The sequence below is a fragment of the Corvus moneduloides genome, chromosome Z (assembly GCF_009650955.1).
Source record: "Corvus moneduloides isolate bCorMon1 chromosome Z, bCorMon1.pri, whole genome shotgun sequence".
Lineage (NCBI taxonomy): Eukaryota > Metazoa > Chordata > Aves > Passeriformes > Corvidae > Corvus > Corvus moneduloides.
In genome coordinates this window covers 37,282,691-37,299,246 of record NC_045511.1, presented here as the reverse complement: position 1 = coordinate 37,299,246, position 16,556 = coordinate 37,282,691, and the positions used below count along the sequence as shown (strand labels likewise).

Below are 16,556 nucleotides of genomic sequence, written 5' to 3'. Positions count from 1 at the left end.
TCACTGTGCCTTGTTATTCTTGAAAACCTAACAAGTGACTTGTAGCACCTGGACCTATACAGAGCAACTTGCACCCAAAACCGTGCTTAAGTTATCAAACATCTTTCAGCACAAGCAGACAAGCACTATTTTTGTCACTAACCCTGCAAAGGCCACATTTCCTTTCTACTTCCTTGCTCTTCATTGAATGAACCTGAACTCCCCCAAACTAATGCATTGCACACCCACACAGTTCCTCAACCTAAGGTAAACTGTTGAAATGGGAACCTACCATGAAGCTAAAAAATTAGAATCAAACAAGAAAACACATTCAATCCACAGAAAACAAAATACAGTATCAACCTATGGGTTATACTTGTAAGATCAGAAAATAAATTACGACAATCAACTCAAGCAACAAAGGGTATTACCAATGTATATGACACAGTCTGATTAACTAAAATTACAGAGAAACTTTCTTAAAGATTTGACCAGTATCTGTATGGATCTTTCTTCAACAAAAGCACAGCATTCTGAACTAAAGAAGGTAGACACTTAAGCCTACATATGTTTTAAATAAGGAAGTCATCAATATTTCCTTTCAATCAGGAAATATGCTTATAGAAATGTTTATCATGCATTCTGAACAGATCCTGCATCGCTGCTTGCCTCAAAGAGAACAAACCAATTCTCCCTGCAGAAAGCAGAAATATGGGACAAGTATGTGCGAACACTTGAGCAATGAGCTCTGTAATTAAGCTTGCCTCTTCATGAAAGATCATCAAAGAATGCCACGAAAAAAAAAGCCTCAGGGGCATAGTTTTTCTTCTGTGATCTTTCTTCAGTGGAATCCCTCCTAAATGAAACTGGGAAGAAACTCTACCCTACTGTTAAGAAAAAGCAGTACCAAAGCCAAAAATATTGCACTGGAAAGAAAATCAGCATCTAGCTGAGCTATCTCACTATCTAAAACTTGCAAATTTGCAAGTCAGACATGCCCACATGCAAGGAGGTGACTGATACTCTCAGTGTGCTTCACTTTGCCCTGGGCTTTTCAGGGAAACTGCCAAAATATTCAGTGTGTACAATACAGTAACTTAAGCACATCTCCAAACTCTGAGAACTACTGGTGGTTTTGACTAGCCTCTTCTGCCATATGCCGTGTGTCTGCAACTAGCCCTACCACATGCCTTGGCCAGGCAATCAGGATCTCCGTGCTGTACTTCAGGTGGATCTGTGTGAGCACCCTTTCTTTACTCTGCAACTCCCACTTCCTTCACCACAGCTCTCTAAAGCAAAACCTGCCTACTCTCTGTACAACAGCCTCCATTTTTAATTAGTGTGCTTTGGATTGTCATAATCCATACATATTAATCTTAGAGCTTTATTCAAGTCTGTTGAAGCATTCCTCTTCACCTGCATGTTGTTATTGCAACATGGCAGGGCTACCAGGTGATCAAAAATAAGATTTGTGTTAGGTTTTCTGTATACTTTTGCATAGTCAACCACAGTATTTTCTTATTAGATTGTTTTGCCATTCATTAATTTTCTGTACCAAAATTCTGCTCAGAATGTCAGCTGCTATGCCACACAATGCTACTACTACACATATTTAGAACAAGAATATAGGAAAGAACCAAACCCACTTTTTTCCAAATAATGGCTGATAACTGAAGCCAGTCCCCTCTTCTGGGCCTCAATTATGATCAAGTAATTAGGAAGAAGTAGTTTTCCTAAAAGCTGCAGCTGTTTTGTCAACATAATCCCTTAACTGCAAACAAGCTTTGTAACTCATGTTACCGGTTTCCATGTGGTTTAAGAATGCAAAGGTCTACAGCAACATTCCTAAGTGCCTGTTTTTCGAAGAGTGACATGTTTCGAAATACAGATCTCAATTTGTAAAAAGTGCTAGAGAATACAGACAACACAGAAACCCTGGGGAACAGAAAATGGACATCCTGCATGATGCAGAGAGGCAGCAAGGAGACTGCCTGCATCACAGAAAGTACTGTGTAGCCTTTGCAGCCAATAAATAGGAATAACCTAAGGCTACATGAACTTCAACCCCTCAAATCTCCAACATCAAAAAGTGCATAGCTTTTCATTTCATTTATTACTCAGTAAACAAGAGAAATGGTTACAACTGAGGTGTGTTACAAGTCAAAACCGAACATGAATATGGTACATTGCATCTTTCATCCTGAAGTATTCAGCATTTTATTCCTTGACTACATTTTTGTGTACCAAATACGTGCAGTTGAGATGTAAAGCCAGTCCTTTTCCCTTCTGCAGCCACAGACTGGCTTAGTACCTTTCCAGCCACCTTGTATCTTCCCAGGCTTTACACAGGCTCTAAGCCTATCACACATGCGCACTACTTCTCCTAGGTTAACTGAAGAGATTACCTTGTATTAGAGAAGAAGCAGCTGGGGAAGGAAAGGTTTATTTAAACATGAATGCAACTAGCGAATGACACATTGTACTTTGTGCAAGATACTGTTTTTCTATTTTAGAAAAGAAGAGGTTGTGTGGTTGGGGAAAGGTAAAACTTCAAGAATCAATCATTTTTTCTATATGAAAATATTAATACTGATCTTTTTTTCAGTGATGCTCTTATTCTGAAGAACGCAGATTGCAGTAGCGCGGAAAAAACCTAAAATCATACAATTTCATTCACATACCTGCTAGACTTTAGAAACTTTTACTATGTGGTACATTGCTATAATTACGTTAGTAGGATGATTATTCAAGAGAAAACAATTGTTTTTATCTTGCTCTTCTAAAAATTTAGTATGAAAAAATTAACACAGTCAGCAGCTGATGTAAAAATTTAAATACTTACTGCGTAGGAGCCTATGAGGAATGCAGCGTTTGCTTGCTTTTTCTGATCAAACCCAGTATAATGAATTATTTTCTTCCTTATCAATGAAAATGACTGTATCAAGAAAGGAACAAGATTATAATTTTGCATTTTAGACCTTTTACACCTTGTTTTATAAAATCAGAGGAATGCATTCAGAGGAATGGTTCATCAGTGAGAGAACCAAGAATACTGTAGAGTAGTCCCTCAGAAGCTTTGGAAAACTGTATTGCATCCCTACCCAGGTTTTTCCAGTATTTTTCCCAGTATCCAGCCTAAATAATTTTTGATACAAATTACTGAAATCTTTTCTTTTTCTTCTTAAATGCATTTATATTTTTAGTTAGTATTTTTGACTTCATGCCTTATGTAACAGATAGCCATTTATGAGAATAGAAAGTGGCATTCTCAAAAGCATTACAGGTATATTACAGTTGCAAAAATCTTAAACTTTTAAATAATTTAGAATTAAAAATTAAAGAATTTACACATTTTTATTCATTTTTCAAACCCAAATGTACATAAATCCACTAGTACTTGTTTCTAAGGATCAGAACCATGCTTAGATTAAAATATTTTGAAAGTATTTCTGAACTTTATCATAAATAATTATTTTAAGTGTCATCTTGGCATGGCATACCGTTTCTCCATTTATCTTAGAATGCGGGTGGAATGGAATTGTCCATAGAAAGGACACACACATGTGGTGGCAGTTATCCCCTAACTGGCTTTTGAAATAAATTCTGATGTGCTTGAAACTGCACACTTTGATCAACTGCTAAGCTATCATAAAATGTCATTTTATGCATTTAAATATCAATGTTACTTGCTCAAGATACTAGATTCAATGCATTCAAGACAAATAAACTCCAGATCAGTAGCAGAAATATGCTCTCAGAAATCCTAACACATCTGTCCAATGTCAAACACAAGACATGGAAAGGGACTATAACACAGACTTGTGTTGCCTCAGAGCATCCTGTATACAAAAATCAGAGACTCTCATCTCTGGCAAACCACAGTTACCCAGCTGGGAGTTTACCATCTCCCAGATCGGACCACTAAACAGGTTTATCTCAGGCTTAGCCAGAGATAATTCTGCAAGTGCCCTAGTAATAACAGAGCAGCAACATCCCACCCGTGTGTGCCAACTGCTTCTCCAACCTAAAGAATAAAGCAAGTCTGAATTATGCAAACTATTATCTGTGACAGACATCAAGGAATGAAGAAAAAAAAAAATACACTCTTAGTCTATAATGTGCTGTATATTTCCCACTTTTCACACTTCAGTGGCAGAAAGATCTAAGGAGATTTGAACGGGCAAACTGTGATTGACATTAATGAAAATAAGCTTTTTTATCTACCAAACAGGTTTTACACTCCAACATCTACTAAAGGTCAACTAACTTGTAGTCAGTTGTGTTAATTAATTTAAGAAATCCATTTTTAAGACACTACGCTCTATCAAGAGCCCAATCCCAAAAAATTACTGAGCTCCTGTAAGAGATAATAATCTGCAGTATGAGCAGAGTATCTTCCTTCAGGCCAATGCTATCAATGCTACTAAAGATCAAATGTTGTAAATTACTGAAGAATGTCAGTATCAGAGGAGAAGACCAAGTCAAACAAAAAACATTTCAAATGAAAGCATAGCACAGCACTCTTGAGCTCACTCAATATTGGCAGATTGCCAACAGGATTGAATTCCAGGAAAGAAGCTTTTCATATAAAAGAGACTGTTTTCATTTAGCAACTGATCTTCTAAAACCTAAACGATAGTTACTGCCACAGTTGTGCATCTTTTGGTTCTTAAAACTAAGTGGGTTTTCCATACTGATCCTCCTCCTCCCTAAATTCACCTCAATAAAATCTAGCATTCATATTCAGAATTCAGATGGATTAGGAAAACAGGAAAGCACCTGAACCATAACAACAACAATAAAATAAATTTTGGCTCATTTGTTTTTGTTTTTTAGAAAGCCAATAATACTGGCTTTTGAATAAAAAACCCAAGCATTACCTTTAATTTCTTATTTAGCTTGCAGCAATATCTGTAGACCATTGCCAGATTGAGTGGTCCAAAGTCTGCATAGAAGCTGTTAGAAGAAAGGGGAAGAATTGTACATGACCCCTGTAAATGCCTCTTTTTTAAAAAAGATGCACAAAGCAAGGAGTAATAATACACATGATATACATACATCATTCTAAAAATGAGCACGCTTTCTTATATAAACACATACTGATTTGTTGGAGGAAAGGTTTTGTCATCTTTAAACATGGACTGTCGTCTTTGTTTTTCACACAGCACCATTCAAAATACTAATATCCAGGTTTTAAGAACTACTTCGCGCTACTGTATCACTCTGTGACAAGTTTTTAAACTGTATTTTAAGAGGAACTAATAAGCTTTACTTTTAAAGGAGGTAATACATAGTGCCAGAGAAAAGGGAACACAGAGAATAAAGATTGATTAGTGTGTTAAAAACCAGCAAGCATGCCCTTGATCAAAACCAGTTGAAGAATTAGGAACATTCCACATCATGTAAAAGGCAAACATTGTTCACTCCAGGGGAAATAATATATCCATTGTCAGCTCATAAAGGCTTGAATTGACTTTGCCATTTTTTTCCTCTGATTCTAGGAAGTTCAGACATTCCACTTAATACATGAGGAACCAAAGACACCCCCTTTAGTCTGGCAGTTCAATGTGCACTTCTGAATCTATATGGCTGTATCGTGTTCCCGTGTCTTCTAACAGGAATGGGTATAATGAAAGCTTCTGCTTTGAAAAATTTTTAAGAAATCCTGATGGGAAAGCAAGAAACCACTCTAAGGTCTATAAATCATCATGGCATGTTTGGTCTGAGAAGACCCAACTCATGTAATTAGTTCTCCAATGATACTGATTCCTCACTGCTGTTGTTCTGACTAATTTATTTCTGTAAAAAAAAGAAGAAAAAAAAAGTCGGTACTTACTTCTCATACACAAGTTCATCATCTATGCAGAAATAATGGGTATTTGCAGCTCCACTCTTTGGTTTTTGGCAGAGAATTGCAAAATAAAGGCGATCTGAAATGCAAGAAAATTGGAAGCTTTTATAAACATCATGCTTTTTTGCTGAAAGTCTGAAGTATTACCTCTCAATGGGACAACTTTAAATGGTTTAGAATGAAGAAAATCTTCTTTTAAGTATTGAATTAGGTATTATTATTTCTCCAGTGTTAAACAAACAAAGCACACAAAGATGGAGGTTTTTTGCTCAGCAGCATTCCCATAATCCCCAGCTCTTAAGTATTCTTTCCCAAAGTGTTCCTTGTTTGATGACTTCGCAAAATAGCAGGACCCTGACTTGCACCCACGCACAGAGCAGAGACCTCCTTCGGCAGGTGGTTGCACTCGAAATACCAATGCACACACCACACCCCCCCAAACTAAACCACAAATCCCTCTGCACCTCTGAGCACCTACGTTAAACTAAATGATGAAGCACACTCACACCAAAGCACAGGCACTTCTTTCTGTAAAGCCATGATTTTGACAGTAGTGCCATGCAATTAAAGCCTGCAGGTAACAGGCTCGGGAAGGATGAACAGGGCAGCCCATGCTGCCCATGGGAACACCAGCCAAGCCTCCACCTGGACATCTCCATTCAAATTTCCATTCCCACCCCAGCTGCCCCTTCAAAGCCTGTGTACCTGCAGGCAGGAGGCATCTTGTACTTGCCCTGGCTTCCTTTGTTAAGAGGAGAAAAAAATACCAGCAATATTCACATAGATATAAATTACTTTTATGGCTGGGGAAGCTGAAGCCCCAGTGAACTTTAAACACTGACTGTGCTCCTGCTATAAATTGCTGTGCTTGCAGTAATTGGTCAATAAAAATTGAGGCTTGCAGCACCACCACAATACTTGTCTTCCTCCTGCTGAGAAATATCATCATAAAATATTTGGATTAAAATTCAGACCTAAAAGGAAAGCTTTTGTTTCCCCAAATTAGTTCCCTAGAACAGAGATATTATTTAAGTATCAAAACAGATCACCTGCATGTATTATTTCAAAACACGATTTGTGATGAAGAAAAACTCTGTCAGTTTTTAGACAGCAGGGGGTAAAAAAAAAATCACTTTAAGCTTCAAAACAACATCATCCATGACCAGCACTTAGAAATCATTACCTGTATCTTGAAATTACATGTCAAAGTATGCCATGAAAGGAGTTACCATATCTATATTTTAACAGTCACATGCTCAGTGCTCATCTACATACACTAGTATCTCAAAAGGTGAAGGCAGACACCAAAAATGTACCAAAAATTGTACATTTTCTTAATGCTTATTTCAGTAGAACAGCAGCCTGATGTGAGTGGTTTGGTTTAAACATTTACATGTCAGGAGCAACAGTAGGATGTACAGTACCTCCTAAGCAAGTCAGGCACCTACTTCCTTACTCTCTAGCAGAAGCAACGCACCCAATTTACTTATTTAATTTCTAGTAGTCCCATCGTGTAACCAGAACAGCTGCAGTCCTAGATGGGAAGTGCATTACCTGCTTCTGTACCTCCCAGCATTTACCAAATCATCCCCTGAAAACAAGCCAAAGGATAAAATTTAGAATAATGCGTACATTTCTAAGAAGTGGCTAAACTGGCCTACAAAGTCAATTATGTGTGGAAAAGCAAGTGCACCAATGCTCCAGCTGGATACAAAATACGCTATGGCAAAAACTACTTCATAGAGAGGCAGTCCTGGGGGTGGACTTTTGGAGGTGGTTCCCCACCACTGTGTTAATCACTGAACTGTGTCAAGGTGCATTTGCATGAATTAGAAACTGTAACAGGTATCCCTAGGCAATACTAAAAAAAAGAAGGAAAAAAAAGAAAAAAAAGAAGAAGGAAAATAAAAGAAAAATAAAAGGAAAAAGCAAAGAAAAAAAGGAAAAAAAGGAAAAAAGAAGGCAAGAAAAAAAGAAAAGGGAAAGGAAAAAAAGAAAAGAGGAAAAGAAGGTAAAAAGCTGCCTTGCTTACTTACTTCCCTCTGCTCTGAGAATGAGAGCTAACATGAGTACAGGAGAACCGAGGGCAAGGGAGGAAGCAGAAAGGAGAACTGAGAGGATGCGATTGTGTTTAAACTGGCATTGCTAGATTAAACACATGTCACGGCAGCCCCAAGCTATAATTTCACACCACTTCTAAATTGATTTAATGGCTAGCTGCCACCAGGTTCCTTACAAGGAAAAATCTTCTGAGTTAGCTTACTGAACCAGCCTGATGGGGGTTAACAGCAGGAACATGCAGCCAAGATTTTTCCCTCCATGGCATCTGTCCTTAAGTGCCAGTCTAATTATTGACTAGACTGAGCTCTCCCTCTTTATTATACACAAACAATAACTGCATCAAAGTCTGGGAAGAATGACTGTGGTACTCAAACTGAGTACCGTGGGTACTCAAACACTACCTTCTTGCACTCCAACTTCTTCACAGAAACTTTACATCATTTTTGAAAATGCCAAAGTACTTTGCAAAGAGCAATCCAAAATCTTCAAATACAAAAGGAGGACAAAAATGAAAGCAAATATAATTTACACAGGTCAAAGACCTAAAATAATTTAGCATTTTGCCCCTAAACAAGATTTGGAATAAAAGAATCACCTGCATCCTCAGTGCTCATATTCTTATTGAAATTCTTCTGCAGCTTGCAAAAATGTCCAGCAAAAATAAGAATTCCTATCTTGAGCAAGCAGCATGTATGTGGCCTTCTGAATTGCTATTGGCAATGGTTCTCCGAACTGTGTTCATTGTTGCTATTCTTAAAATACCTGAAAGAAACTTGAGTTTAATGAGTTTACAGAAGTACCTCACAGTAAGAGCAGTGTGTGTCAAATGCCAATATCCTGACAAGCTGTCCATTCCTGTGCACTGCTAACAATTACTCCCTATTATGTAAACAGCAGGCTCCATCTTTTTAACACGTTTCCTCTGGGGAGATTTTAGAAAAAAGAAATTTCCTGTGAGTGTATTTACCTTTCTACTGATTTACCAGTCCAGCATCTGAAAAATGCTGTATTACTCACCATGTCTGTTTTTACCTGTTTTTTTTTCCAAACATATTCCAAGTTCTATTTAGTCAAGGATTAGTGAGTTGATTTTTTTAACAGAAATTAAGAGAAAGTAGAATTCCTTCATTAAGGATCTGATTGCAGGATTGAGAGTTTATATATAAAATACACTCAAGCACTGATGATTTGATTTCACTAGGATTCCACAAAGGTTTGGACCACCAGAGCAAGGCTTCCCTTTCATTATCTTCATGTTTCCTTTGCTAATTTTAGCTTTTTAGTATTTCATTTACATATAGAGCACTTAAGCACTTCCTAATTCCTGCAAATTTCTGATAAAAATCATCCTAAAACTATCAAACTAGAGCAGACCTTCCTAATCATCTCTCAGAAGAACAACAGAGTAGGGCTCACTGCCTTACAGGCTGCATCTGCTCTGCAGTTAGGAGATATGGCTGCAGCATGTTAGATATACTTCAAATACACTTAATTTGTCAGCCTTATGTAACAAAACAGTTAAAATACATAAGCACGGATGTCACTGCAGGCAATTATTTTGAGTAAGCATTCAATGTACAACAAAATAAGCCTACATACCCCTAACTGAGCTACTGCTGGTACCTCAACTAGTGAGACTAAAGCTAACACAAGCATGACTGTCCAAGCTAATTGCAGAGTGTATACAGAAGCAAAAGCACTCTGCTTGTTTATTAGAGCCACAGTGTTCTGTGGAAATAGAGGTACAGAAAATGGAGAGGTACCACTTCAAAATCACATTAATGTGAATTTAGAGATGAAAAAATAATCTCCTTCCTTTACTCTCAAAAAGCCTGATGCTTCTCAGGTTGTGCTGCACAGGCCTTCAAGACAGAAATTTCCTTAATTCAAGAATTACAGTTGGACTTGATGATTTTAGAGGCTTCCTCCAACCTAAGTCATTCCATGACTTTAAGTGACAACTAAATAGTAAACAGGCACTAGTGGCAAGACAAGTCTACATATGATCAGCAAACATTATTTAATACAAACAGAAATTCTACAGTTCTATTGTTAAATAGATGCCTTAGAAGAGAAACTCAAGAGACTGACAGTACTACAAAACCCAATGCTAGTCTGTTTTGAATCATCAGGAATGCAACCAAAGAGTTTTTATTATTGTAAGAGGAGCGTATATCTAAACTCAGAGTTGGTATATGGAATTTTGTCGTGTTTGACTTAAAAAACTTCAAAATATTTGAAAGACATGAGAGAAAACATAAAAGGCAAATCCTGTTGCAATGACAAGACAAAAAGCAAAGTTGTTTAAGATTTTCTTTTTAGCCTTTCTATCCTTGAAAAAATTCATTCAGACATCACTATATTTCAAATTTAGCTAATGATAGAGTTGGCAATTAGAACAACAGCCTGGACTGTGATAAAGGAAATGAAAGCACACTAAAAAGATAAAGGAACTTTTTTTTAAACAAAAAACTATGAAAGCATTATTTTCAGTGCCATGTTATGACTGATCAACGCTGTTACTTCACTTATACAGAGAGCTTCCACTCTGCTGCTCTTGACTGATACACAAGAATACATATGTTCATGTGCTTTCAGTGCTGGATTAGACACTAAAAGCCTTAAACATGTATTTAAAATCTTAACTTTGGGAAAGACTCACAAGTAAGTGAAGTCATATTGATAAAAGATCAAGCACAGGTTTGGTACTGAGATAGCAGCATAATAAAAACTAATTGAAAGTGGTGACAGTCAAAATATTGGAAGCTTAATGGAACTTATTAGAAGTGTCCTTAGCATTCTAGAAAAATACACAAAATTTGGGCACACAAAGTTTATAAAGACAAGCCAGCACTCCTGGAAAAAGACCATTTAATGGTTTGGAAAAAAAGAACCAAACCGCACTACAAAACCAAAAAACCAACCCACATATCAATGAATACATTAAAATGAATATTTAATTATCAACTCCAACTGACAGTATAAGCAAAATTATTCTCAATGAAGGAAAAAAAATAGATATATACACTGCAGCTTAGAGCATCCTTTAAGATGCTAGTTCCATACTGTAAACAAACTGGATATACATTCAGCAGGAAGAACAATCAAATGTCAAGAAATGACCCATGACCTTGTATCACTTGAAATTTAATTTCAAGTATAGTCGTTGTAGTTATTTCCTTTTAAAATTCACTACTGAAAATAGGTGAGAGAGAAACCCACACCTTTTGCCTGAGGTTTATGCATTATAATTCCACCTCTTCTTTAAAATGTTATTTATAAAATCAGAGCAATGAGAAAGAAAAGCAGCCGAGGAAGGGAAATGAACAGCTTTCAAGCATCTCACAGAGCATTGCTACATTTTATTTAGATCATATAAATTACTTCTCTCAGAGATCAGAAGGATATGGGAATATGCTTCTAATAAACAGAAGAAATGCATTCAGTTCCAGCAAATTGAATTCATACCAGCAAGCCTCGTGCACTAGTCGACAAAGAGAAAATGATAAAGCTTACCATGCATCTTAATAGACCAAAATAAACAATTTTTTTAAAAGGACAGCTTTCTTGAACTAGCCTTAATAGTAAACAAAAAAATTTAGACAGTTCAGATTAATAGTTATTCTGCCACACGGCTGATGCATACAATCAATTACAAAATAAAGAAATGCAATGATTATTGTAAGTCTGTTGGGTATAAAATTCCTAGAATGGATTTGAAACTTTGCTGTTTATGAATGTAACATCACACAAGAAAAGATCCATAAATCTTTACAGCAATTTGGGTTTATGTTCCGCTTCTGTCTTTTGCAAAGATGAAAATAAGGGTAGCCTGCAATGTTCTTAGTAAGTTTGACACTGTTTCTGTAAGTAGATAAGCTAACACAGATCTCTCAGCTTTTACAGTGGTTAAAGTATTTACCAGTACATCCATTCTTTAAGAATAAGACCTTATGCTTTAATTTGTCTCCAGTCTATGCTTATTAATTAACTCCTCAGAACCACATTACAAGAAGGCAGAACTGACATTTCAAACTTTGACATAACTTTACAACAGCTGAATAAAAAGGTAAGCCTGTTATCTTACTAAGATTTCTCTTTAAAAAAATAAGTATGACATTGTAGCAAACTAAAAATCAGACTGTAATTCAAATCAGGATTAAAAATTAGACAATAAACAGCAGCCACTGTGCAGAGCAAGATCAAGACAAAATGAAGTATTGTTAAATATAATAATCTAGTGCACTTTAATCAAATTTACTATACTAGGTACTGCTGCACATAGTGAAATCCCACTGAAAAAACACAGGTCAAAGCCTGGGCACTCTAATGAATTTAAATGGGTGAACATTTTTTGAAGAAGAAAATACAGTTATTTAATGGGCCTGTTGATGCCAGACACACATTAGCAGATCCAAGCAACAGCTTCATGAGAATGGTTAGACAGATCTGTTTGCTGGAGATGTGAGCTGGACAGGGCTGAGTGGTGATCCAGGTAGTGAAATCACTTTGATAGCAAAAAGTCATTATCTATCACATGAGTGGTTTCCACACTTGACCTTAAAATCATACTATCATCATGTCCTATATAAATGGTTGCTCTTATAGAAAAAATACACATATGGGGTTATTGGAGCCTTAGAGTTCTGTAGATAAGTACACCATTATGTTTCTCTGGGTAGACGAGGCCTAAAATGCTGTATTTTTGGCAGGAATGTTTAGGATTTTACTCCCTGACAGTATTAAAGCTTTTTAAAAATAAGAATCTGGTAAGCTCTGGCAGTTTACATTCTTTCTACGTTGCTATGCCAAATTTTCAAAACAAAATCTTACGGTTTTCTAAGCATACAGTTATCTAGGAGACACACTAGTTAATTTAAGGACCCCTGCTTCTCGGCACAGAAATAAAAGGTACATTGGTACCTTTTCTGCATGTTTGTTCTTTATATTTTTGCTTGCTCTGTTCACTTTCTGTTCATTTTCTGTGCCCTTCACTGAGATGTGCCGGGAGGTTTATTTCTTGCTTTCTGTGAGAAGTTGTAAATACACTACAATTCTGAGATCGTGACACATGACTTAAAAAGTAATTTTTGTTGTTGTTGTTGCCGTTAGGCAACCTAAACTCAAGGTCGTCCTTTAGCTGGGTAACTCAAACTCGGAATTTTCTGGCTGTGATTCAATAGGCTTCTTAAAAGAGGCAGATTCCTGTGCCAAAACAAAGCGCGGCTGGGAGCCTGGAGTCACGAAAAGGAAGGACGATACTGAGCAAACCTGCCCGCACAAGCTGTTGGCATTTGCGTGTCAAGAAGCGGCGCGACGTTTGCCCGTTATTTTACCCATTAGCCGATATTACTGCATCAGGAGAAACATAGATATGTGCGTGTGTGCGTATCCATCTCCCCGATACGTGGAGAAATGTGTTCCTTCCCCCCCCCCCCCCCCCCCCCCCCCCCCCACAACGTGTCGAACGGACAGAAATGTGTTTAACGCTGTTTTCCGTTTGCTCTCTCTCGCAGGCAGAAAACGCCAGCACGAGGCAATTGGTGCTCGGTGCGGCTCGGGCTACCGGGACATCGGCAGGATGAGTTATCCCGCCGGACGAGCGGTGCAGTTCTCAACAACAGTTAGCTGAGTGACACGCCAGAGCTCGGGGACCGACCGACCCACCGCCCGGACGGCAGCGGCTGCCGAGCGCCCCAGAGTCCCGCCGGGAACCGCGCCGGCGGGAAGTTTTCCTGCCCCGCGGGCACGTCTCCCACCCGAAGCCGGAGCGGCGCCCACCGCCGGCGGGATGGGACACGACGGGACACCGGGACACCCCCGCCCCCCGGCACAGCCCCCTCACCCGCGATCCTCAGGCAGGTCTCCGGCCCGGGAGGGGGCAGCTGCCGCCGCCGCTCCGCCTCGCCCCCCGCCGCCCGCGGCGTCGCACCCCGCGTCCTCTTCAGCGCGGGCGGCGCCGGGGCTGCGCGGCGCCGCGCCTCGGCCCAGGTCTTCCGCTTCATGGCGGAGGCGGCCGCGGCGCTACGATGCCCTCATCCCGCGGGGACCGGGCGGCCGGAGGGAGGGGAGGGACCCCGCGGCGGCGAGGGCGGCGGCGGCGGCTGACGCGTCCCCGCGGACACCGCCCCCTCCCGCCGCACCTTCGCCCCCCGCCCGGCGGAGCGCCCGCCGCACCCCCAACGGCCGCCCCTGATTGGGGCGCGCGGTGTGGCGTCAGCGGCGCGGAGCGGCGGGGGAGTGACGTCATGGCGGCCGCGGCAACAGGTGGGCCGGGGCACGCGCCGCCCCCCCCGTCCCCGGGCGCCGCCTGGCTGGGCGCGCGCCCGGCCCGCGCTGCTGACGTGGCGCCGGGCGCTGCCGGGATGGGAGATCGCGGCCCCGGGGGGGGAGGGCTCCCGCTCCCGCCCTTGGCAATCCGCATGGACCCCGCCCGCTCCTGGGGCGTCGCAGTCCTCCAGGTGCCCCTCATGACATGTGCCAAAAGAGGGGCGCAAGGACTTTGTAAGGCCAGCTGAAAACAGTCCAGTACATGCAGGCTTCTGGTCTGAACATTAAATGAACTTTCGTGGAAAGTTAAAGTAACTGTGTTTGAATCTGCCTCTTAGACACAGCGATACTTTGAAACACACAGTTACTTTAAATAGCTGTAGCACTAAACCAAGCTAGTAGGTAAAACAGCTTCTGAAAACCACTGCCTTCCCACCTCCGTCTCATTGGCCGTGATGAAAGCCCTTAAGGAACTGCTCAATCGCTGCTGAATGTGCCTGCTTACTTACGGAGGAAAACCTATTGGAAACTAGTTGCCACTTTTCACAGTATAACTTTTTTGAAAATATCTTTTCTAAATAACACCAGGGACCTAAAAGTCTGCTGACACTTCGGAAACAAATTCATCCAAGGATTGTTGGCCATCGTTGTTCCAATTTATTATGAATGTGGTAGTCATTGTCTCGCAGTGCTCCAGCAAACTCTCTGAAGCTGTTGCCAGATGCAAAAAGCAGGGCCGATGCCTTGATTAGGACACTTCAGCTCTTGTGCTGAATCCTCCTCTCTTTCCTCCCTCTTTGTTTGTCTGCAGTTTGTGAGCCTTTCTGAAGAAATTATTTTCCTGGGATAACACAGAGGTTGTGGTATGGTTCTTGTCGGTATTGAAATGGTGAGGGTGGATGACTTGAACGTAAAGAGCTGGAAAACTACAGCTTAATTCATTCCAATACCTTTTAACAGTCCATAGTTCTTTCAGCTATAGTTAGTTAAATGCATTTATTAAGACCAACAGAACTATTACCATTGTATATATTTTTTAATTCTACTAAAAGCAAAACAATCAGGGAGGCAGCTAGAACATTTCCTTTAAAATCAAAAGCACCAAGAACAACAAAAACTGCAAAACAAAAGTGGAATAAGAATCAGTGTCCTCGGCTGTGATTATCAGGTGAATGAAGCAGTGTGGAAGCTCTACAAATAAAATGAGTATTCATCATTCATTCTCTTTGAAAATAATTTTTCTGTGCTTATTGTCTTTATTTTATAAACATATGACCACTTTTCCAGCCTGCTTTTGTCTGTTGTTTAAGTAACATAAGGCAGAGAGGCAGAAGCATTCCAGAGTTTCTGGCATGCTGAAAAATATTGGTGAGCAGGAGCAGTGCTGGAAGGAGGAGGCAGCTCCTTATTTGTGACTATAGGGGCAGTGGTTCATGAAGAGCAGACTTCATTCCCCTGTGAGCCTCAGCTGCTTGCCTGTCCCAGTCTGTTATGCCAAGTTTGAGGAAGCCTCTGGCCAGCCCTGAAATCACAGGGGTTCAGAGTCTGCACAAGACTACCTTTAGCCCTGTGCTGAGTGCTGTTAATCAAAGCAGAGAACTTACAACAGTACTTTTCTATTAATAATATCCTTCTTCTAAACGCATAGTATCAAAATAGGGGTGTAATGAATAAGTTGCTAAAGCATAGTATCTTTAATAGAATTACTTTTTTCAGTATTGTTATGTTTCTTAAGCAAGCTTTTTATTTTTCATCAAGGAACAGTGCATTTAATTTCACATGCTCTTAATGGTGTAAAGCTTTGCAGACCTTGCTCTGGGCCTGTCAGTGACCTTAATGGATGCAGGAACAAACACCTTCACGAAAAGCCATTTTACAATTTCATTAAAGCTTAAAAAGGGAGAAAATTTGTAGTTGAGACATGTATGTATGGATGGTAGCATTTTACAGTGAAGGTCAAAGATCAGAGATTGCAGAAAAGGATATGCTCCTCCATAAATCTTGGAAATTTTTTTTTTTTCAAATTGCTAAAAGGAAGTGTCTCCTGGATGAAAGAGGGCACATCTACTTTAATGAAAGCAATAGATGTTGAACATAAACATTTGTAGATAAATGGTTAATATGAAATATGCCAGAACTGCAAACCAGAATGCTGTTATGCTTACTTCAGTTGTCTAAGAAATAACTAAGGACAATTTTTTCAGAGACCTCTTGCTCTGACAGAAAGTACATACATACAAAGGGAGAACATTCTGCTGCAAATCTTCATAGGAAAACAAATAATTTGGCTTATTCTAAAACTGATAATCTGATCAGATATGAATTTAAGACATACCTCTTTGGTCTTAAAACCCACATTTTTGTACCACACAAAAGAATTGCAGACAATACAGGA

The 16,556-nt window shown here is 39.6% G+C and overlaps 1 protein-coding gene across 7 annotated transcripts in view; it reads right to left on the bottom strand.

Moving 5' to 3' along the window:
- The window catches only part of CDC14B (cell division cycle 14B), a 43,810-nt gene extending 29,777 nt beyond the window's left edge, over positions 1-14,033 (bottom strand). For 3 of the 7 annotated variants that reach the window (XM_032096084.1, XM_032096089.1, XM_032096085.1), the window contains exons 1-4: positions 13,737-14,032; positions 5,816-5,909; positions 4,860-4,935; positions 2,822-2,914 (exon numbers count right to left, since the gene is read on the bottom strand). In XM_032096084.1, the coding sequence (XP_031951975.1) occupies positions 2,822-2,914; positions 4,860-4,935; positions 5,816-5,909; positions 13,737-13,896 (423 nt within the window). In that variant the 5' untranslated portion in view covers positions 13,897-14,032. Of the gene's footprint in view, positions 1-2,821; positions 2,915-4,859; positions 4,936-5,815; positions 5,910-8,486; positions 8,918-13,736 lie in introns of those variants that run through there. The other 4 variants (XM_032096087.1, XM_032096086.1, XM_032096083.1 and 1 more) reach the window with 4 other exon arrangements.
- Between the last annotated feature and the right edge of the window lie 2,523 nt (positions 14,034-16,556).